Source organism: Xenopus laevis, chromosome 2L, assembly GCF_017654675.1.
Source record: "Xenopus laevis strain J_2021 chromosome 2L, Xenopus_laevis_v10.1, whole genome shotgun sequence".
NCBI classification, from domain to species: Eukaryota; Metazoa; Chordata; class Amphibia; order Anura; family Pipidae; genus Xenopus; species Xenopus laevis.
The window spans coordinates 155,211,336-155,234,703 of NC_054373.1; the positions used below are offsets into that span (position 1 = coordinate 155,211,336).

Below are 23,368 nucleotides of genomic sequence, written 5' to 3' on the forward strand. Positions count from 1 at the left end.
ACCCCACAGCAAACTCTATGGACTATGGAATACGCCGTAAGACCAATATAAAGAGACACTACTTTATAGTCCCCCTCAGGTTATACTGACACATGATAGGAAATGCCCCAGTCAGCTAAAACCCATTCCAGTGCTGAAATGAGCCCTCACAAGCAAAGTCTTACAGATGCCAACCAACTAGTAAAAAGGACATTTAATCCACGTATATAATAAAACTATGTTCTCTGAGGGGCCCCAATGTATTTTGGAATGAAATCAATGAGTGTATATAGAACTGAGAGGTGCCTGGCGCGCCCACCACATCAGAAACTAGTCACTACTCCTGACCAATTAGCACAAAGTTTGACTGAAGTTGCCAGTCCCCTGGCGGTTAGAGCAGCGCGTTATTTCATTGGTTCATAGATTGAGAACTACAAAGACCATAATGCATTGTCCCGCGAGATGGGTGTGATGTTTGAGGAAGTAGCCCGGAAATGATGTAGAAACGGGACACGCGCGGTTTCTGAATCCGTGTCACGGAGGTGTTTGGCCTGTAGCAGGTAAGTGGGTCGCAGACGGCCGTGACTGGCTGGTATGAGTTTATATATAAAGATGATAATGAGCCAGTCCTAATTCCACCTCAGAACATCATTAGCTTCATGATACACGAGGGTCATTGGCAGCTAATGGAATAGAACTTGGTGTAATGTCATAATGGTTTGCTAAGAATGATGGGGGATATGACAGATGCTAATCAGATGCTAATCAGATAAAGTATTGAACCAAAAGGGAGATGACACATGGGGCAGTTTGAGAGGTTTGCAGAATGTTCCATTTCCAGCTGTACTGACAGTAAAACACTGTAAATTGCCCTGAATGGCGATTGGCTGGACCGGGCCAGTGCAGTTGTAGGCAATTAGTCCTTAGAAATAAACTCTAATTACCTGACCCATTAGTACAGCAGCATTTGCACAATCACCATTCAGTGCAATTTGCTGAGTTTTACTGCCTGCCAGGTTGGAAATCAAACAGCCGGCAACTCACTTTGATTTCCATTTTAGTTACAATAGTTTTTTATATAGCACTGGCAGTACAGGTATCCATCTGATTACAAACCCTTATAGCTCCCATCAACCCTAGCAAACCATTATGGTATTACGCTGGAAATATGGGTTCTTTGCTACTCGCCTGCTGAGCTGGGAATGTGGTGCGTTGGCCAAAAGCTGTGCCAGGCTATTTTTAGCAATAAGGACTCTATTATCTAAAATTAATTAAGCTTAGAATTATTTGGTAAATGCAGTGTGTATTTGATCAGCGGCTGAATCTGTAGCAGGTTAGAAGAGAGGGCAGTGTGCATGTTTTCTCTTTTCCCAATGCATTGACATAGTGTATAAGATTGATACTATGCAAACGAGCATAGAAGGGATAGGGCAAGTGCTGGAAAATTTACACTGCCATATATTTTTCCTTGCAGGGAGCTCACTATCCCTTTGCCTTGCCCTCACCAAATAGATGCGGAAGCCCAGCTTATTGCGTGAGCAAAATTTTTTTCAGCAAAACATAAAAACGATTGATTTTTAAATAAAATCCCTATTGCCAAAATAGTAATAAGGCAATAGGGAGATTTGGGGAAAATTGATAAAATGTGAAATCGTCCTTAAAATGAAAAGGAATGTTAGATTTATTGCGGTTCCTGAGTTGCTAGTGATTCAAGTCACGTACACTGGCCCGAGGGACTTTTTCTTTCAATTCAGTTTAGGGATGCCCTGAAACCAGGATTCGGTTCGAGATTCGGCCTTTTTCAGCAGGATTTGGCCGAATCGAATCCTAATTTTCATATGACTTTGTCACAAAACAAGGAAGTAAAAAAATGTTTTCCCTTCCCACCCCTAATTTGCATATGCAAATTAGGATTTGGATTCAGTTCTACATTCAGCCGAATCTTTTTCGAAGGATTCTGGGGGTTCGGCCGAATCCCAAATAGTGGATTCGGTGCATCCCTTATTCAGTTGGCAGAATTTGTTTAATGTGGTAAAGTTTATTTATTGAATGTGCTTTTTTGTATATAAGATCGCTGGCGCCTGTCTGTGTAAATCCTGTTTATTTGTACTAATATAATTCCTTGCCTTTTTATAACCTCAGGATGTGTTCCCTTGATCTGTTCCCTCCTCCCCTTGATGGAAGTCAGTTGCCACTTTATGAATTTAACAACGAGATAGTGGCGGGAAAGGGGTTCGACAATCCTCCACCCACGTTCCAGTCTGAGGTATTGTCCCACTTCTCCCACATAGAAGGCGGATTATTACATTTGCAATATGTTTGCAAACCATGCTATATTGATTATATTTTATTCCTGATCCCAAAAAACAAAATCAAACAACCAGCAGTCCACAAAGAAAGGAGTGGTTTATTAATACAGAGGCTTCTCAGTGGACTCCTGCATTGTTTGACTTTGCTTTTTGGAACCAGGAAGTAGAATGTTGCTTTAGTTTCATTTTCACATTTTGCCCTGTTTAGAGCAGGAAATAACAAAAACTTTAGATATTTACTAATCAGAAGAATAGGCAAAAATATGTTTACCACAAACCACAATATGTAAAATATGTAAATATGTTTACCACAAACCAATGTTGAAAAAGACTGTCCCTTTAAATCTGTGTAGTTCATGTTTAGGCTGTAGGTAGGTCATAAAGGTCCCTTGTAGGGCCACATCCATTTTACAGGCTTCCAGATGAACAGCCATATTATATGTCTTTAACACAGTGGTTCCCATACTGTGAGTCTGCCTATGTAGAGAAGCTCAACGCAGTTACCTCAGGGCAGAATGCCTAGTTACTCTTCTAGTTTCTTGCTTGCTAGTCATATGGGGCAAGATTTGGATGATAAAGGGGTTGTCCCCGAAACGTTGCATGTCGCACCATTAAACTTTAAAGCAAGGGTTTTTCACCCTGCCAGCAGTACCTGTGTGCCGGTGAATCTTTGCATATACACATTAGTGCTCGGAAGGGTCAAAAAGAACAGCATGGGCCACACATGGAAAAATAGACTGCAATTTCATTATTTGTGTGACATGGCGCAACCCTTTTGAAATAAAAAAATAAAAGTGGTATAAAGGTGATAACACTTTTATTTCTCATTTCAAAAAGTTTGCCCTGTAACATTCTGACAGACTTACCCGGTAAAACAAGTTTACCTGTAAAAGTCATGATTTTTAAGGATTTAACAAAAAAAACACTATAGTCACTTCAGGTGTGACATCTCTTAAACACAAATAATGGAAACAATTAAACTCTGCACAATGATAAAAACAACTTTCCAATGTACTTTAATTACAACATGTTATCAAAATGGTGTGGCCATTCTATTCTTCGTAAGGCTTGTCTGTGTAGCATTCAGCTCTCTTTCAATGAAAGACTTCAGCTGCTGTAACTGTGTGAATAGGAGTCTTGGCTGGAGGAGGGATTTCGTCAATTCCCCAGAATCCATCATTTCAACATGGAACAAAGTGAGGGAGGAGTTGCGCAATGCTGTCAGCCTAAGGGGGTGGGGGAAATGGTCAGAGACAACTATCATGGCTGCCTTTCAGTCTATGGAATCTGGTATGTCTGTATATTGCCTGAACAGAAGTAAAGTGGTCATGAACATATTCGGTTACACCAAGTGTAATTTGTTTTGCAGCTGGTAAATATCCCAGAGCCTACTATACCCGTTGATGCATTGAAGGCTCCTGGCCGGATGGAGCTGTCAAGTAAAACTGCTTTTATCCATCAAAAGGAGTCGATCTGGAAGCGCTGTTTGAATGCATGGTTGGTGCTCTTTATATAACGCCACCCTGATATAAACTGTTCTCCCAGCTGGTATTCAATAAAGACCTCCACCCTTTTCTTTCAGGCACAATGTGGGACTTGCTGGCTTCCTGGAAGAGATGTCTAACTCCAAGGAGGAAGGTATATGACATATGAGCATTTTCCTGTCCTTCAGTGTCTTATACTGGGTAGAAACCTTCTTTTCTCTTGCCTAGATTGGGGGACACAGGCACCATGGGGATGAAGATCCTGTTGCTTGGAGAAAGGACACTAAAAGGTTAAAGTGGCTCCTCCTCCTCCTGCTCTGGGCTTCATCCCCGCCTACCTCCTCAATCCTCAGTTTTCTTTAGTGTCCTCAGAAGGAGGATGGACACTTTGTGGCTGGGAGCAATGGTACAGATTTATTCAGTATCATGCCACTACTAGGGGTCAGTGTTTCTCTTCCAGAACCCCTCCAGCCAAGGACTTCTGATCTGAAGATGCTCTATAGCCTTCCCGCTCTACGGAGGCTGCAGGCTGGGGAGCTCCCCCCACACTACCCTGGGCACTGGTTCCCGCTCTCCGGAGGCTGCACCAGTAGCCACAACGGAGGGTATATATTTTATTGAGCATTCCTGGCTGGCACAAGGAGGTAAGTTAATTCCCTCCTCCCTCCCCCCATTACATGCTGCCTGTCAGCTCTGCAGAAAGGCATTTAGTTTCACTTTCACTGCTATTCTCTGACTAAGATTTCCCTAGGCCAGGGATGTCCAAAAGGTGGATCAGGATCTACCAGTAGACCTTTAGCTGGTCATCAGTAGATCTCAAGACCCTCCTGTTTCATTCTTTTTATTCAGATATTTATGTTATGGTTACAAAAAAAAAAAAAAAAAAAAGGATGTTTAAACATAACAATATACATTTTCTCATGAATCAATATTTAAGTAATATTTTCTACGGAACAGAATGCTAACAATGCTTTTATAGATTTAGATCATAATGGGACAACAGCACTAAAAGTAGACCCCGTATGGTAACTCAGTGCCATTCCCAGCGACCTTTCGCGCCACCATCTGGCGCTGCATCTATATCATTGTGCACGAGTCACTGCACACGTGCCTCACGGGCGCATCTTACTAAGGTACTATACCAAAGCCCGGGAAACCCCTCTGGCGGCCATTTTGGATCCGCATCTCTCTCTCCAGTACTGAGCATTTCCAGCCTCACTGTCTCTCACAGGGAAGAACAAGGCACTATTGGTGAATAGGTAGTTACGCTTCCCTTACTCTTTCTCTAGGGGATTAACACTTCCCTCCCTCTATGGGACCTACTGTGGGGTTTTTCACTACTTCCCTCTGTCTCCACAGATCACACTCTAAGGGAGAGGTGGTTCACTCCTCTGGACTCTCCTAATATTCCTCAATATCTTTACTTACTGGGTGGCACTACATAGTATAGCCATGACGGGCAGGGCAGATGACCAGTCCCTTCCCAAGCAGGCAACTGCATGTACCACCAATGCAATTTAGTATTTGGCATGGGCTACTTGCAGACCTAAATTTGCTAGTGTTTCAGCTGAGCCAATATGTAAAGCCTGTAAGACTGCAGCAGTCACTGCACAATTGCACAGCTACGGCTAATCAAACGAGCTTGGTTTCTGAATTGGTGTGCGCTCTATCTCTAGCGGGTCTACAAAACCTAGCCAGAATTCCAGAGACTCTAGATAAGGTCCTACAGCACCTATCTACACAGCCTAACAGACCGGTCACTCAGCAGTCGGCCGCAAAGTGACCTCCCCTTTCCCCACCTGTTTTGCCTGATGAACAGGAAGAGGCATCGGGAAGAGGGACAGATCCTATCCGCAGATGAATAGGATCAGGATACCCCTAGATCACAATGAGCAGTTGAGAGCCTGATTCAGGCACACCCTACCTTTAGCAGAGCCAACCAAAAACATTTTCAAGAGGCAAAAGAAGTCTTCTTGTGTCTTTCCAGCCTATGAACAGCTGGGTGACATTGTTAAAGCACAATGGAAAACGCCAGACCATAGAGTCCAATTTTCCATCGCTTTACTCAAACTTATCCTTTAACGATCCTATCGACAAACGTCTTGAGGATTTTTTGCAAGTCGATTTATACAGCAGCAGGCGGAACTCTCCGACCTATTATTGCCACCCCATGGGTATCCAGGTCAATGGAGGTTTGGGTGGAACAGGTGGCCCAACTCATGGCTCAGAAGACCCCTCCACAGACCTCTTTCTAGCTCCGATAGCGGACACAAACATATATATTTGCGTAGCAGTCCTGGACACGGCTAAGCTCGTCGCAAGGGCTTCGGCATAATCCATTGCAGCCAGATGTTTCCTTTGGCTAAAGAACTGGTCAACAGATCTTACCTTGAAGTGGTCTCTTCTTGGTCTCCCATTCTCGGAAAACAACTTTTTGGTGCTGAACAGAGAAGGTAAATTCTCAAACTACAGGAGGCAAGAGCACTTTACTTCTGCAAAACAGACCCAAGAGGACTACCTTCAAAAGGCAACCATTTTTTCGTCCCAAAATCAGAGCCAGAGGTCCCAACTTGAAAAACAACAAGCTCCGACCTGCCCTAGATTCCAGTCAAGGCAGAGCACTTCTTGGTCAGGAAGCAGAGCAGCGCCGCCTAAGCCCGCACAGGACAAAACAGCCTCCCCATGAGGAGGTGCCCACCCCTGAAAGCTTACCCTTTGGCGGACGCTTAAGTCACTTTCGGGAGGTGTGACAGCATAGAGTACTGGACCCCTGGGTCCTACAGATCATATCTATCTCATAGAATTCGCTAAGCTGCCTCCGAGGTGATTTTCCATCTCAAGGCTACCTACCGGAGAACCCAGGCACTCAGCGTGCCAGGGGTTTCCACACGCCCTGACTGCCTCCGCGGTAGTAATGGCGGTCCCTCAAAGGGAAAGGGGCTTCGGTTTCTACTTTAACCTGTTTATAGTCCCCAAAAAGGATGGATCTTTTCGCCCGGTGCTAGACCTAAAGGCACTACACGACCATGTAAAGAAGCACCACTTCAAGATGGAATCCATCCAGTCAGTCCTAATGTCCCTGGACATAGAGGATTTCAGGGCGGTGATCGACTCAAAGATGCATACCTGTATGTCCCCATACATCCCAACCACCACTGGTTCCTTCACTTTTCAGTGGCAGGAGAACATTGGCAATCCCTGGCACTCCCCTTCAGACTATCCTCCGCGCAAAGGGTATTCACAAAGGTCATGGCTGCAGCTCTAGAGGACCTGCGACTGCAGGGAGTGAGTGTCATACCATACCTGGACGACCAACTGGTAAAGGCCCGTTCCATTGCACTGGCCACAACTCATCTCCAGACACTAATGCTGTTAGGCTGACAGGCCAAAAATCTCTCTCAGAGTACAGAATATTTAGGGCTTGATCTAAATCCTTCATTGGGAAGAGCCTTCCTTCCCCAATCCAAGATCACCTCAATGCAGGGGCTCCTGTCAGCTCTGCAGAAAGCGGATCAGGTGCCTTTACGATTGCCATGAGAGTGCTGGGGACTATCGTGTCATCCTGTGATTCCATATGCGCAGCTCCACACCAGAGCCTTACTCCAACACCAAAGAAGGAACTGAGCGAACCTAAACTGCAGGATTCACATATAAATAAATGATGATGATTCCCCTATCAGAACTAGTTTGAACCTCTTATCAATGGTGGCCTTGACCAACAACACTTCAGTCAGGAAAACCCTTCCCCAATCACCAGTGGACAGTCATCACAACAGATGCCAGTCTACAAAGTTGGGGAGAAGTATTGGGAGACCTGACCGTACAGGGACGTTGGTCAGAGAAAGAATTACTCCCCATCAACATCCTGGAATTAAGAGCAATCTACCTGTCATTGCTCCAATGGTCAGGTAGACTTCAAGATCTACCTGTAAGAATACAGTCAGACAATGTGACAGCGTTGGCTTACATCAACCACCAAGGAGGCACAAGGAGTCAAGCTGCCCTCGCAGAGGCACAGCAAATTCTTCTGTGGGTGTAAAACACAGTACCAGCTATCTCCGCCGTTCATATCCAGCCGAGAGACCTTAGATCAGGGCGAGTGGAGCCTACACCCAGAGGTTTTTTCAACTGATTCTGGCAAGGTGCGGCACTCCGGAATTAATGGCATCCAGGTACGACAACAAGCTTCCGAGGTTCTTCACAAGAAGCAATGACCCTCTGGCCCTAGCAGTGGACACACTGGTGTTTCCGTGGCAGTTTCACCTAGCATATGTCTTCCCACCACTGGCACTTCTGCCAAGGGTAATCAAGAAGGGTAGAAACAGTTCTAGTGGCACCCTACTGGCCACACCACACTTGGTTCGAAGAGCTCATAAGTTCATCAGTGGACGCACCATTCCACCTTCCAGACAGAATGGATCTGTTATCTCAGGGACTGATCCTCCACCCAAGTTCACCATGGCTGGCTTTAACGGCATGACATTTGAAGCCATAATCCTAGCCAGATCAGGAGTTCCAAAAAAGGCCATACCGACCTTACTAAGGATATTCATATCCTGGTGTAATTCTAAAGCCAAAGACCCACAGTCTTGGGACAAAAGTAACCTATTGTTATTCCTTCTGGAGGGTTTAGAAAAAAGGGCTGGCGCTCAGCTCACTGAATGTTCAGGTATCCGCCTTATCTCTCCTTTTTCAGCAGCAGCTTGCAATGCTGCCCAACATCAAGACCTTCCTTCAGGGAGCATTGAGGATGATACCTCCATACCGTCATACAATCCCTCCCTGGGATCTCAATTTGGTACTTTATGTATAGCATGAGCAACCGTTCGAGCCAATGGATTCAATTCCATTACCTCTGCTAACTCTTACGGTAGTTTTCTATTAGCCGTCACTTCGGCTAGACGAGTTTCAGAACTAGCAGCTCTATCCTGTCGTCCACCATTTTTGATTTTTTACAAGGTCAAGGCGGTGTTGAGACCTACCCTTGATTTTCTTCCTAAGGTGGTGTCTGAGTTCCATCTTAACCAGGACCTGGTGGTTCCTTAATTTTGTCCTGAACAAAAGACAAATTTGTAACTGTTACATACGTAGATGTGGTTCGTTCTCTCATACACCAGGGCTACCAAGAGTAGAAGGAAGCTAGACAACCTCTTTGTCTTACCAGAAGGACCACGGAAAAGCCTTCAGGCATCTAAGGCCACCAATGCAAGATGGATTAGGTCAACAATCTTGAAGGCCTATGAGGTACGAGGTAAGGCCACACCCTGCCGAGTTCAGCTCATTCTACTTCTTCACTCAGCACTTCTTGGGAGGTTCACCACCAGGCTTTAGCAGAACAGGTCTGTAGGGCTGCAGTGTGGTCATCCACACACACCTTTTCCAAATTCTACAAGGTGCATACATTCGCCTCAGCCGAAGCGAGCTTCGGCAGGAAAGTTTCGCAGGTGGTTATTCCCTGAACACTAGGGGTAAAAAGTCCCGCCCTCATGGGTAGCTTTAGGACGTCCCCATGGTGCCTGTGTCCCCCAATCTAGGCAAGAGAAAAATAGATTTTTGTACTTACCGTTAAATCCTTTTCTCTTGTCCTACATTGGGGGACACAGGCCTTCCCTCCCTGCTTTAGTTCAAGTTAACGTTAATCAGTTAATATCTTATATAATTTTTATTGTTCAAATACCAACAAGTTCACACAGCAGGTGGTTCATACCGTGCTTAGCTTGCATTGGGGAGGTGCTCCTTCTCTTCACATGGGCAATTGGTAGGGCTCGTCATCTCTTCTTCGGTCAGAAAACTGAGGATTGAGGAGGTAGGCGGGGATGAAGCCCAGAGCAGGAGGAGGAGGAGCCACTTTAACCTTTTAGTGTCCTTTCTCCAAGCAACAGGATCTTCATCCCCATGGTGCCTGTGTCCCCCAATGTAGGACAAGAGAAAAGGATTTAACGGTAAGTACAAAAATCTATTTATTTGCTCGAAAAATCCTTCCCAAAATGTCAATGACTTTAATGCAGCACTGATTATACTGTGCTTATCGGAGTTTCGTTGGTTAACTGCCCACATCATGGAGGCATACTTCTGAAATTACCAGTGGGTAGGATGTTGTGTGGCTATTTTAGCCAAAAAAATATATATATTTTTGCAACATACATCACTTGCACAGAAATGTCTGGCAATTATTCACGTTAATGATGGTTTTGATCATAATCCAGCACTCAAGACCCTTTTCTTGTCTGACAGTTCCCCCCTGGTTGTGCCATGTAACCCGCTGTTCCCTGGCTGTGTGTCGCTCGGTCTCCTCCTTGCATGGGTCGTTATTTCCACACCTTACAGTAAGCCATTCACCACATGACTCATGTTTTGTGCTCTTGTCAAACACCCATTTCATATCTCTGCAGTATTACACATACTTTATCATTTCTTCTTCTTTCGTTTCATATATCTCCACAGATGAAGAGTGAAGACCTCACTGCTGAGTTTTCTCAAGCTCTTGGCTGGTAAGTTTCATTACCACTACTTGGCACATCTATATTCTCCTGTCTGTAAAGTTCTACTTGCTTTAACCTTTAAAGGGATACTGTCATGGGAAAAGTTTTTTTTTTCAAAATGATTCAGTTATTAGTGCTGCTCCAGCAGAATTCTGCACTGAAATCCATTTTTCAAAAGAGCAAACAGATTTTGTTATATTCAATTTTGAAATCTGACATGGGGCTCGGCATATTGTCAATTTCCCAGCTGCCTGGAAGATCTAAGAACAGCACTTATTAGTAAAAGCCAAGTCCTACTGAGACTGATTCAGTTACATTAAGTAGGAGAAATAACAGCCTGCCAGAAAGTAGTTCCATCCTAAAGTGCAGGCACAAGTCACATGACTGGGGGCAGCTAGGAAACTGACAATATATCTAGCCCCATGTCAGATTTCAAAATTAAATATAAAAAAATCTGTTTGCTCTTTTGAGAATCGGATTTCAGTGCAGAATTCTGCTGTAGCAGCTCTATTAAGTGATCTGTTTTGAATTTTTTCCCCCCCACAACAGTATCCCTTTAAGCAAATTAGTATTTTGTTCTTATGTCCAACCACACACACTCAGCCTTTACCAGATGTTATTGTATCCTGTCTGATGTTTTAGGGCTGACTGTCCATTGCGTGCATTTGCATGGCATCCCCACACTTACAAGTTTGCCCTGGCTCTGTTAGACGACTCCATCCGAATATACACAGCGGGCAGGTAAGAAGTGGCTCTATGGTTATATACTTTATTTGGTGTAAGGAGATATTTTTGTGTTGGTATCAAATGCAGTTAGTCTAGTTTGGTATGGGTTAGAGGGAATTCATTGTGTTTTCTCTGTTCAATCTGCAGCCCAACAATCCCCACACTGAAGCATCGCCTGCAGAAAGATGTGGCGAGTCTGGCTTGGAAGCCCATGTGTGCATCTGTCCTAGCTGTGGCCTGTCAAAGCTGTGTTCTTGTGTGGCACGTGGACCCCACTTCCCTATCAACAAGGTAACTTGAGTGAATTTGATTTCTTAGTGAGTATTGTTGAAAGCATTATGGACTGTTAAAGTTTTTCCTGTGGGGATTCTGCTGCATCAGACACAAAAATATATCCCAAAAACTCTTTATTTAACATAGAATTAAAAGAATAGGCATACAGACCTTAGGCGTTTCATACCCTCTGGTACTTATTCATAGGCCTATGAATAAGCACCAGTGGGTATGAAACACGTAAGGTGGAACACCAATTGGTCTGTATGCCTATTCTTTTAATTCTATGTTAAATAAAGAGTTTTTGGGATATATTTTTGTGTCTGATAAATGTGAACTGGGGGCTATATCCCAGCAACCATGGCCCTTTAGGCAGTCCTTATAGACTGCAGCAGAGAAGCGCTATTACATTTGGGATTCTGTTGCAACCTCACAACCATCAGCACATCCTCCTTCCTTAAAGGGCATGTCAACCCTAATAAAAGAAAATATAATTCTAAGCAATTCTGCAATATAAATGAATTACAAATTGTCTATGGTTTTTAATTTGTTTGTATTTGTCCCTTTCTATTCTCTGCCCTGGTGGCTTTGGCTTTTGAAACAATATAACACAAGGCAGAGATTGACAGACCCGTCTTGCTGGAGGAGAATGGCTTTTGCAACAATGTTTTAAAAGTAACAACAAGGGGATAAGCAAATACTGATTTCAATAGCAATTACATTTATGAACAACTGTTAAAGCAATGACAATTTGTAATAGATTCATATTGAAAAGTTGCTTATAATTGTGTTTTCTATTATTAGGGAATTACGTTTCAGCTTTGTATCTATATTCCCCAATATGCATGCAGTTTGCTGCTACTGAGCCTCTCCATGTAGTGTTTGCAGTATATTCTAGGGACTGTATCAATAAACATTTCCACCATTTATTCGCTGTTTGCTATAACTGCAGTAAAGCACAGCGCTATATAAATAAATGATGATGATGATGATTTCCCGTGATCTCCATTGTGTTTCTTTATTGACAGACCATCCTCTGGCTGTGCTCAGGTTCTATCACACCCAGGCCATAGTCCAGTCACCAGTGTGTGCTGGTCCCCCAAAGGTGGAGTGTTGCTCTCTGCCTCACCTGTAGACACTGCTATGTTGGTAAGTAATTTGGATTTCAACAGTAAGATGTGTCATGTGGCAAGCGTATAAAGAAATCACTCCCTTCCCCTTAATTATTATTTCCTGATATTTGTCACAGTGGAAAGTAGTGATGTGTGGGCTGGCCCAATACCCGCAGGACACACGCGAGTCGGGCGGGTTCGGGCCGGCCTCGCACGCTTCTTTGCTGGTGTGTGTTGAGCTCTTCTGCTCTCCCCGCCCGCCACCATCACTAGTGGAAAGTATTGCCAGTTTGTGTGGAAAATGCCAAAAAAATAGTTTTAGATGAAAGGAAAATATGAGCAGCTACCACCATCCTCATGTTTCTTTGACACTTGGCTCTCTGGGGAATCTTTAATTCATGTAATACATTTAATGTATTTTGTAATTATTTGCATCTATTATTGTCCTGACACCCTGTTTGTTCTATTAATGTATTCTTCTACTGTAAAGTGCTGCAAACATAATTAGCACTATATACATGCAAATAAACATACATACAAGCCCCAAGGTGTATATGTTGTCAGGTTTTTGTTTCTAGATGGCTGGTATGAAGGCAAACATGGGCCTAAGAAAAGAGGGCTCACTTTAGCAACACAGTTATAAAGCTACATTTTTCAGAGACACTAGATCAAAGTATTTGTACTCGGGTAATTGAAATGTCAGTCTGTGGAGGGGGGTCTGTTTTGGAAACTTTAGTGTGTTTTACGTAACCCAAATTCATGGCATTAAAGTGCCCAAAACAGTGTGATGTTCCATTATCCCAATAGTTTATTGGTTGCTGGTAGGCAGCATTAGCTAGCAATTTCTGGGATATTTGTAAAATGCACCGTAAACCAAAGCCTTTCATTGTGTATTAAAAATTTTTGCACCTTCCAAACACTTTTTTCTTCGTTTCAGTTGTTTTCAGATTGTTCACCAAAAATAAACTTGTTTTTAGTTACTTTCCAGTTTTTATTTTTGACCATTTTTCTAAAATTGAAGTTTAAAATTTACTGTCTCTGCTTTTTGTCTGGCAACTTTGTGATGCAGATTCTGAACTGTTACAATTTGCTACATTAATTGATACATTTTTCAGCAGCGTATGGGGAACATTAGCAACTATTGTATCAATTCTAACGGCTGCCTTTAACGGAACTCGGGGATTCTGCTCAGCAGGGACAAAGATAAGAAATGTATCAACTAATGTATCATTTTAGAACAGTTAACCGAGTCCGTGCGAAATTCTGTGCGAAAAATTAATTATTATTAATTATTAAATTTGACTTTTTCACTTTACTGTTCATGTGCACCTGGCAAGAAGATCGCTCTATGGTGCAATTTTTTTGCAAACGGTAGTACTGGCCCAGGTGAATGATCATGATAATCATGGGTGGTGCCTAACATTTAGCAACCACCAGTGATTTAATCTTCCTTCTTCTTTAATAAATTGACATACTCAGTGCTTCTGTGGGAACAGGTCTGGAGGCTGGCATAAGGTAGGTCCCCTAGGCATAAGGTAGGTCCCCTAGTCATGGCCTCTCATCCTGACAGGCTTTTTGCAACTGGATGCATGCAATCTGATCTGTATACATGTATCAGTCTCTATTGCCATCCTAGTAAATTTAGTTGGTTCAATGTGCATGTACCTGGGTACCTGGATGTGGCAGTTGCAGGTTAATAAATGTTCATGGCCTCAGAGTTGCCACCTGCCTAAACAAAGTATAAGGGGAAACTTACATTTTCTCTTGGATAGAGGATGTCAAGTTATCAAGCAGATGGAAAGCTTATAAAAATATCTGCAGCTGACAAATGGATATACACACACAAATAAGTGCAGCATTTAAGATTGTGCATAAAGTGATATTATATTATAATAAACTTCAGCCTGGTTTAATCCTGTCAACCTGCAGGTCTGGGATGTCCCCACAGAAAGTTGTATACCACTGCAGCGAGTCGGGGGAGGCGGAGTTACCTTCCTGTCTTGGTCTCCAGATGGAAGCAAAGTGCTGGCAGCCACTCCCTCTTCTGTTTTCAGGTGAGGACTCCATTGCTCTCCTTCAGTGTACAATGCAATTATTACCTGGCACTTGGTACCTTGCTGTCAGCCTGATATTTTCCCACAGACATCATGTAACTGTTCAGTGATTGTACTGGTTAAAACATTGGTACAAAACTTCAGTTCTCTGTCCATATTTTACTTTCTTGTTTGCTCTTTGCAGGGTGTGGGAGACGCAAAAGTGGACATGTGAGCGTTGGCCTACTTTGCAAGGTCGTTGCCAGGTAAAAAAAAAAAAAAAAAACTATACGTGTAGATATTTCTCAGTAGGATGATTTAATTTGAACTTTGTGTAAACTGCCTTGTCTGTTTAATTTTTACTGAGTTTCCTTTTTGTTTTTTTAATTGATTTTTATTGATTCAGACTGGTTGCTGGAGCCCTGATGGAAGTCGTCTGCTTTTTGCTGTGAAGGGAGAGTCTGTAATATATAGTCTATGCTTTTCTGTCTCTGAGGGTAAGTAATGGTCACATTACGGCAAGGCCCAGGTTATTGGATTTACAGGATGTCATCTTATTGTATCATAAACGAATGCACTGCAGAGGGTAATTTAGAGGAAGATCACATTTTTACTATGCTGTGTATCAAAAATGCACATTACAAGTCATTTAAACTAAACTCAAAAAATGAATGTCTGAAAATACAATTCTTTATAAACTGAACTTCTTGCACCAGCCTATAGTTTCATCTCCTCAATAGCAGCAATGATCCAGGACTTCAAACTTGTCACAGGGGGTCACCATCTTGGAAAGTGTCTGTGACACTCACATGCTCAGTGGGCTCTGAGCAGCTGTTGAGAAGCTAAGCTTAGGGGTTGTCACAAATTATCAAGCAGAAAATGAGGTTTGTCTGTAATATAAGCTGATGCTACAGGGCTGATTATTAAATTCTGATGCTAATTCCACTGGTTTCTGTGCTGTCATGTAGTAATTATCTGTGTTAATTACTAATCAGCCTTATATTGTTAGATTTATATTCTATATGTATTCAGTATATTGTGTGTTGATACCTAAGCTCAGTAACAGCAGCATGTGCAGTGAATCAGCAGAAAAGAAGATGGGGAGCTACTGGGGCATCTTTGGAGACACAGATCTTTACTGCTAAAGGGCTGTGGTTGCTTTAGGCTAGTACAGAAGCCCAAAACATAATGTACAGCATTTTTAGCCTTTTTCTTTAGTTCTCCTTTAAGCACAAAAGTACATCTGTAACGCAAGGATAATTTATCTTAAATACATTTTGCGAGACACACTCATTATGTGTTTTGTTTACTACAACAGGTCCAACCCTCAAAACAATCGGCATCTTGGGAAGACAGCCCCTCTCCTTGTTAGGATTTCCAACACATATTAAAACATGTTTTAAGGGCATTCTTTCCTTCCCCCTAATGCCATGTAAAGCTAAAAACAAATGAGGTTTTTACATGAGTAACAATGCAATAAATGAGGTGCCTGATTCTGGAATGTGCTGTTCCTGTGTTTTGTGCTACACTGTTTGGTGATACCTGACAGGGAACTTTAGCACTATTTTACATTGAGTGCAGACATTTTTTTGTTCACATTGCAACAGGTGAAGCTCAAGCTGGAGTCGGAGGCAGTCAGAGTGCCACAGTTGTTGCTGATGTATCAGAAGTCGTATTCACAACTCACACTGGAGAAATCAGGTCTGTAATCAAACGTGACAGAAACCTGCAAAAAAAAAAAAAAAAAATGCCTTCATTGCGTGTGGAAAATGATTTAGACAGAATATGATTGCACTTTCCTGCAACTACTGGGACCAGTGAATAGAGATTGAAATATTAACAAGTCTAAGCTTCCACTTTGTTTCTGTTTCAGGGTTGGAGGGGAAATACAGTCAATGTGCTGGGACCCCAGTGGAGAGAGGCTGGCAGTTCTACTGAAAGGTACTGATCAAAGATCTTTTGTTTTGTTTTCAGTATGTATTGGGGATGCACCGAATACAGGATTCAGTACGGGATTCGGCCTTTTTCAGCAGGATCGGCCGAATCCTTCTGTCTGGCCGAACCAAATCCTAATTTGCATATGCAAATTAGGGACGGAGAGGGAAATTGGGTGACTTTTGGTCACAAAGCAAGGAAGTAAAAAGTTTTCCCCTTCCCGCCTCTAATTTGCATATGCAAATTAGGATTCGGTTCCGTATTCGGCCCAATTCTTCGGGAAGGATTCAGGGGTTCACCCGAATCCAAAATAGTGGATTCGGTGCATCCCTAGTATGTATAGCTATATTTCTGTCTTGAGTGCTAAGATTCTCTTTCTCAAATATCCAGGGAATCCTGAGTTTGAAGAAAGCCAGCCAGTGATTGCTGTTTTTAGGACACGCAACAGTCCAATTTTTGAGCTTCTTCCTTGGTAAATATGAAATAAATATGCAAGGCCGATTTTATATCCATTGAAGTGTATACCAATAGAGTGCTGAAAAGGTCACAACATAATTCAGATGGCAAAGATGGAGCTATTGTTAAAGCTATTGTGTAGCTTAATAGTTTCCATTAGAAATTGTATGGATCAATATTATGAGTAGGTAACAGTAAAAAAAAGGCTACTTGTAATTATACAATATCTGTTTCTGACTTGCCTGCAAGAAATGCTTTGAACTTGTCACTACAGCACTATAAACCCTTGTTTTATTCAGTGCAATAAAATATTTCTCACCTTTGCCCTTACAGATTCATAGTACAGTATGTGTCGTATCTTCTGCCTATTATTTCACCCAGTGGAGAAGCACCCAAATGTGGTGGATGAGCTTGTAATTAGTTTTACATGTTCTTCACCAGGAGATGGGCGCTTCTTCATCAGCTAAAACTCCCATGTACCATGATGCTTAAGGTGCTGTATAACCCTTGTCCATTCAGTTTAAATGGGGTGTTCACCTTTAAATTAACTTTTAGTATGATGTAGCGAGTGATATGCTGAGACAATTTGCAGTTGATTTTTTTTTTGTGGTTTTTGAGTTATTTAGCTTTTTATTCAGCAGCTCTCCAGTTTGTAATTTCAGCAATCTGGTTTCAAGGGTCCAAATTACCTTAGCAACCATGTATTGATATGAAAAGAGACTGGAATGTGAATAGGAGAGGGCTGAATAGAAAGAGTAATAAGTACCAATAACGACGTTTGTAGCCTTAGAAAGCATTTTTTTTCTAGATTGAAGTCAGTGACCCTCATTTGAAAGCTGGAAAGAGCCAGAAGAAGGCAAATAATGCAAAAACTATAAAAAAAAAAGAAAAAATGAAGACCAATTTCTAACATTGTCTAGAATTCTAGTCATTCTATAACATACTGAAAGTTAACTTAAAGGTGAACCACCACTTTAATGAGTTACTATATAACTATCACAGGAAGAATTCAGTAGAATTTAAGGGCAAGTACAAAGTTTTTATGGAGTGGCCAGTCAGTATCACTTTAATGTCTTACATGGCATCTAAAGAAGATTAGGCGAGCAATAATGTACCTTATGCACAGGAGATATTTTTCATAAAGTACATTATTTCTTCAATGGGCAGATAAAGGCAAAGGGTCAATTTCATTTTTTTTCCTTTGATACTCATGCGAAACAATCCTTTCTGTTCACAGTGGCTTCATCCATGGAAGAAAAGGAGAGACCCCACAACTGTTTCAGTTTCATCCGGGTTTTAATAAAGGTGCCCTCCTGTCTCAGGTGAGGTGATAAGACAAGTATGAAGGGTGACATGGGACGCTAACGTATAAACAGGTCTGCTAAGACTTTACAAATACACTATATGACTAAAAGTATGCGGACACTCCTCCTAATTTATTGGAATTGGTGGTTTAAGCCATGCCCATTATTGCTGATACCGGGGATAACTATATCATACAGGGACATTCTCAACAATTCTGCGCTTCCTACTTTGTGGCAACAGTTAATGTGAGAGGCTCTTTAATGTTTCAGCAGGATAATATCTGTACAAAGTTAATAAATGAATTGATGAATTTTTCTGGATGAATTGGGATTTTTAACTCAAGCACTTATTCACTTTATAATTTATCAATTTGGATACGGATATAATAGTGGGAATCAATGAATTATTTAATGAAAGAAAAGCTGTTATAAATAATTAATAACCAAGCACCAGTCACTTTAACATTGAACTTTGCACTAAGCCACTAAGTGTTAAGAGAGGAAATCAATGAACTTTATTGCACTAGCATTTATATCATTAATTGACTTGAATTTAAGCATTACTTAAGAGGTATCCTATTGACACTAAATATAATAATATCCTTTCATTTGTGTGTGGGGTTATACATCCAGTTTTGCGTATAGAAGCCATGGTTTAAAATCTCCAGTCAATAGCGAATATGTTCTGATTGTTAAAGGGTTACCTTTTCTTCTTTTATTAACTTTGAACATACTGACCCAAGTCAGATCCCTTGTTTATTCAATCTACTCTATATACCGCTAGATAGATCCTTTCCTTACTAAAACTAATTTCTGCACAAAGTAATATTCATATAGGGTTGGTTTGCAGAGATTGGGGGAGGGAAGAACTATTGTGCAAAAGCCCATCGCTTAAAACCTGTGGGATGAATTGGAATGCTGAGTGTCATCTGTTCTGCCAGAAATGGAGCAGCAGGGAATTCATAGATTACAAAATGAAGTTTATTGAGCAATTGTTAAAAATCGCGTCGGCATGCCTCGGTCATAACATAGGCTTGCCCGCTTTACGCGTTTCGTGGCTCCCCGCCACTTCCTCAGAAACTGTCGGCAGCCTACCTTCACCTTCCTTAAAGGAGAAATCAACCTGTGGGGGAAAAAACCCCTACCCTCCACCCCAGGTAGCCCTCCCTCCCCCCTGGGGGGAATGCCCCATACTCCATACTTACCCCTCGGCGCAGATTCTTCCAGCGAAGTTCCACGCATCCATCTTCCGGCTCCTCCGTAAGCTGAATGAGAAATCGGTAGCAGTTTGCCGGTTTGCGACAACTGCGCATGCGCGGAATTACACAGAAATTGACGATCTACCAGTCAGCTTACAGAGGAGCCGGAAGATGAATGCATGGAACTTTGCTGGAAGAATCTGCGACGAGGGGTAAGTATGGAGTATGGGGCATTTCCCTGGGGAGGTATTTAGCCTGTGGGGAGGAGGGAGGGCTTCCTGGGGTGGGGTAGGGTTTTTTTCCCCCACAGGTTGACTTCTCCTTTAAAAAGCACAAACCCCGTCCATTAAAACTCATTAACCCTTATGAATAGTCCCATGTATGTTCCCATTTATTGGTAGTGCAGTAAACACATGAGTATTAAGCTTTCAATTTGAAACACTTGTTATCTATCCTCCACTCCAGATTATAAATTATATAATGTTACATAAAAATTTATATTAATTCAACTAAAGCTGCTACCATAATAGTTACACCGTATTCAATCGATTTCCACCCAGAGGACAAAAAACCCTTCCAAGGCCCAAACCTATCTAATATATGGAGAGAAAAATGGAAGCAACAACCTTATTAATATGCTACAAATCACATATGATAGCAAATTCTATAGATTCAATGCTGAGTGTGAGCCAGTTCTGATCCCCCCAACTACAGAGCACAATCTATTTAATGTAAATGGAAGCAAATACCACCAACATCTTCCCAAAAGTGCAAAAAGGATAAAGACTGTTTTTAGAAGCTAACAGAGGGCCAACTTCATTTTGGAAATGAGATGTTGGGCAGGCAGGTGTCTGCATAACTTCTGTTGTAGCTGACTGTGCTGCTGGACAGGTAGAGGGTTGGTGTGGTATGGCCCAATAAATTGGGAAAAAAAACTTTTAATACATTTTAACTTTCTTCATTATCTTCCTTTCTTTCTTAGCTGTGGAGTTCTGGTCGTGTCAATCATTTCCCTTTCTACTTTGTGAATGCACAGTGCCCTCGTTTCAGTCCAGAAAGCATCGCTGTGGTGCCAGGCAACACTATCAGCACTGCCAACCCAAGAACACTATTCACAGAGAGGTGAACGTATAACCAGCCATGAGCCTGGGAATTAGTGTTGTCCTGCAGGAGGATATACTCATGTGAAACAAGAACTTTTAACACTACCCAGTATAGGATACTTTCATAGGTCTTTATTGATGATTTTTATGTATGGAATATCAGAGGAAATACTTGCCTTTTACTTTCCAATGTAGTTAATGGGCTGTTGCCTGCCCTAGAATAACCCTGACAGCAAGAATTGCAGAATGGAAAACCAAGGGGCTTTTGCAGCACTATTCCTGTAATGACAAAACCAAGACCAACTAATGTATCCCTGCTAAGCACTGAGTGCTAACTAACATTATGTATTTGCCAATCCCCTGACATCCTACGGGGGACATAAGTGAGGTCTCTTCCAGTAGGAGGCACTTAATCCTGTATATGTGTATTGTCTGTGGCTATCTGTATAGCTGGGGAGATAGAAAAAAAAAATCCTTTCAGTAAAATAAAAGGAAAGAGTTAAAGGGATACTGTCATGGGGAAAAAATTTTTTTCAAAATGAATCAGTTAATAGTGCTGCTCCAGCAGAATTCTGCACTGAAATCCATTTCTCAAAAGAGCAAACAGATTTTGTTATATTCAATTTTGAAATCTGACATGGGACTAGACATATTGTAATATTTCCCAGCTGCCCCAAGTCATGTGACTTGTGCTCTGATAAACTTCAATCAATCTTTACTGCTGTAGTGCAAGTTGGAGTGATACAATGGGAAGGTAACCAGATAGCAGCTCCCTAACACAAGATAACAGCTGCCTGGTAGATCTAAGAACAACACTCAATAGTAAAAACCCATGTCCCACTGAGACACATTGAGTTACATTGAGAAGGAAAAACAGCAGCCTGCCAGAAAGCATTTCTCTACTAAAGTGCAGGCACACGTCACATGACCAGGGGCAGCTGGGAAATTGACAAAATGTCTAGCCCCATGTCAGATTTCAAAATTGAATATAAAAAAATCTGTTTGCTCTTTTGAGAAATGGATTTCAGTGCAGAATTCTGCTGGAGCAGCACTATTAACTGATAGTTTTGAAAAAAAAAACATGTTTTCCAATGACAGGATCCCTTTAAGTGCTCAGTTTGATTATAATCACTTAGCAGGTTCAGTCTCCTGGAGGTGAACTAGTGAGCAACACCATCTTTTCTCCTGACCCTGGGTGTGCTCTGGGCTGTGTGCATGTACAGTAGAGTTAAATCAGAAGTTAGAAGGTAAAAGCTGAACGTTTGCTCTACTGCAAGTGTACAACCCATTTCTACAGAAAACAAGATGGTGCTGCTAAATAGCTTACTACCTCTGACCCTGATGTGACCCTCCTCTTATCTGATAAAACACATTGGCCAAAGGTAAGTGATTGACAATTTTTCAGGCACACCATGGTGATTACAATTTCATATTGGAAATGATATGAGTTCACTAAAGTTGTGCTGCAAGTCATGACAGATCCTCAAATATAATGATCAAACCCTCAATGCTGTCCAAACCCAGTTGTGTAAAGGGTACCCTTGTTTGCTACCATTCTCCAAGTGTGGCCTTTTTAATAATCACTTGAATAAAATATTCATAGAATTTCAGAAAACTGTTAACATTCTTACTTTTTTACAGCAGTCATGGAGTCTGGATACTTGGGACAGATGCGTTGCTAGATAGAGTAATCAGAACTTCACATCAGAGTAGATTTTATTGAGCAGAATCCCAGAATATCCCCATGTTTTATTTTACTTTAAAACTGTGCATGGAAACCAATTCTCTTTTAATCTACTTGACATTCCCAAGTCCCAAAGAGGACTCAAGTTAGGCTGTAAACACATTTCTCTTAAGATGTAGGTTTCAGTACTTTCTCTTGCAATTGCTTATTGGCACTCAGTGTTTTCATTCAAACCAAGGATGACATCCTGCTCTCTGATTCTAAGATGGAACCTTAATCTGATCCTTACAGTCAAATCAGTAAAGGTGCCACACTTACACTGAATTGCCTTTTGAAGCGTTGGGTGCACAGCTGTGTTCTTCTCTGCCAAGGAATATATCCACAGTAAAGCAATAAATCCAGCAGCACTCCGATATGTGAATCAATTATTTATTCATGCCATTAGCAGAGCGAAGTTTCGGGCTATTCAAGCCCTTTATCAAGGGCTTGATAAAGGGCTGGAATAGCCCGAAACGTCGCTCTGCTAATGGCATGAATAAATAGATTCACATTTCGGAGTGCTGCTGGATTTGCTTTACTTAATCTGATCCTTGATACTAAGTTAGGTGGTACCCCTGTTTGGGAGTCCTTTCTTGTGCCCCCATAGTTCTGGTCTTCCACAGGAAAAAGGCACTTCTAAGAGCAGTGTCACCCATCATTTCATTCTTTCATCCAGAAAAATCATCCTTCTATCCCTTTGTCCAGATCCCAGGAATATAAAGGAAAAATGGCTCCATAGCCTAACCTATGGGCTGAGCTTTTTGTAAGTATTTGGAATTCTCAAAGTCCTTTTGCTGCTCTGAAGCTCTGTTTGCCCTCTGTGGGATGCACTGCCTTCTGGTCAGTTTCCAATTGAAATCCAGTTGAGAAACTTGTCAAGTGAAAGAACTATTCTGATGTTCCAACTAAATAGAGTATTAGAACAATAAAAGATATCCAGGAATCTTCTTATTCTGCATACTATTTGTTATCATATTGATTTTTATGGTTTATTGTGAAAACCAAATAAAATATTTCAAACCCTAAAGATATCCAGGACCAGGGTGCTGTAATAACCATCATAGCCCACAAAAATAGGTTTAAATGTACCACCTACCCAATGTCTAAAATTTCACAGGGAACAAGCTGCACACTTTGGGTACCGCAGAAAAAAAATATTTTCTCCTGCATTTTACAAAGGAGAACAACATTGTAAAAATGAATATGCTGTCTTTTTTATACTGAGCCTACTGCACCAGCCTAAATGTTCA

At 41.7% G+C, this 23,368-nt stretch overlaps 1 protein-coding gene across 4 annotated transcripts; it reads left to right on the forward strand.

The window, feature by feature from the left end:
• The first annotated feature begins 385 nt into the window (after nt 1–385).
• aaas.L (aladin WD repeat nucleoporin L homeolog) lies at nt 386–22,010 on the forward strand. Of its 4 annotated transcripts, none has more exons than XM_041581028.1 (17): nt 386–539; nt 2,122–2,245; nt 3,658–3,785; nt 3,871–3,926; nt 10,007–10,098; nt 10,199–10,263; nt 10,897–10,995; nt 11,128–11,271; nt 12,282–12,402; nt 14,295–14,419; nt 14,604–14,664; nt 14,805–14,895; nt 16,006–16,099; nt 16,272–16,339; nt 16,724–16,805; nt 18,027–18,111; nt 20,275–20,649. In XM_041581028.1, exons 2-17 carry the CDS (start codon nt 2,123–2,125, stop codon nt 20,416–20,418), a joined length of 1,578 nt encoding a protein of 525 aa, XP_041436962.1. In that variant the 5' UTR covers nt 386–539; nt 2,122; the 3' UTR covers nt 20,419–20,649.
• The last annotated feature ends 1,358 nt before the right edge of the window (nt 22,011–23,368 follow it).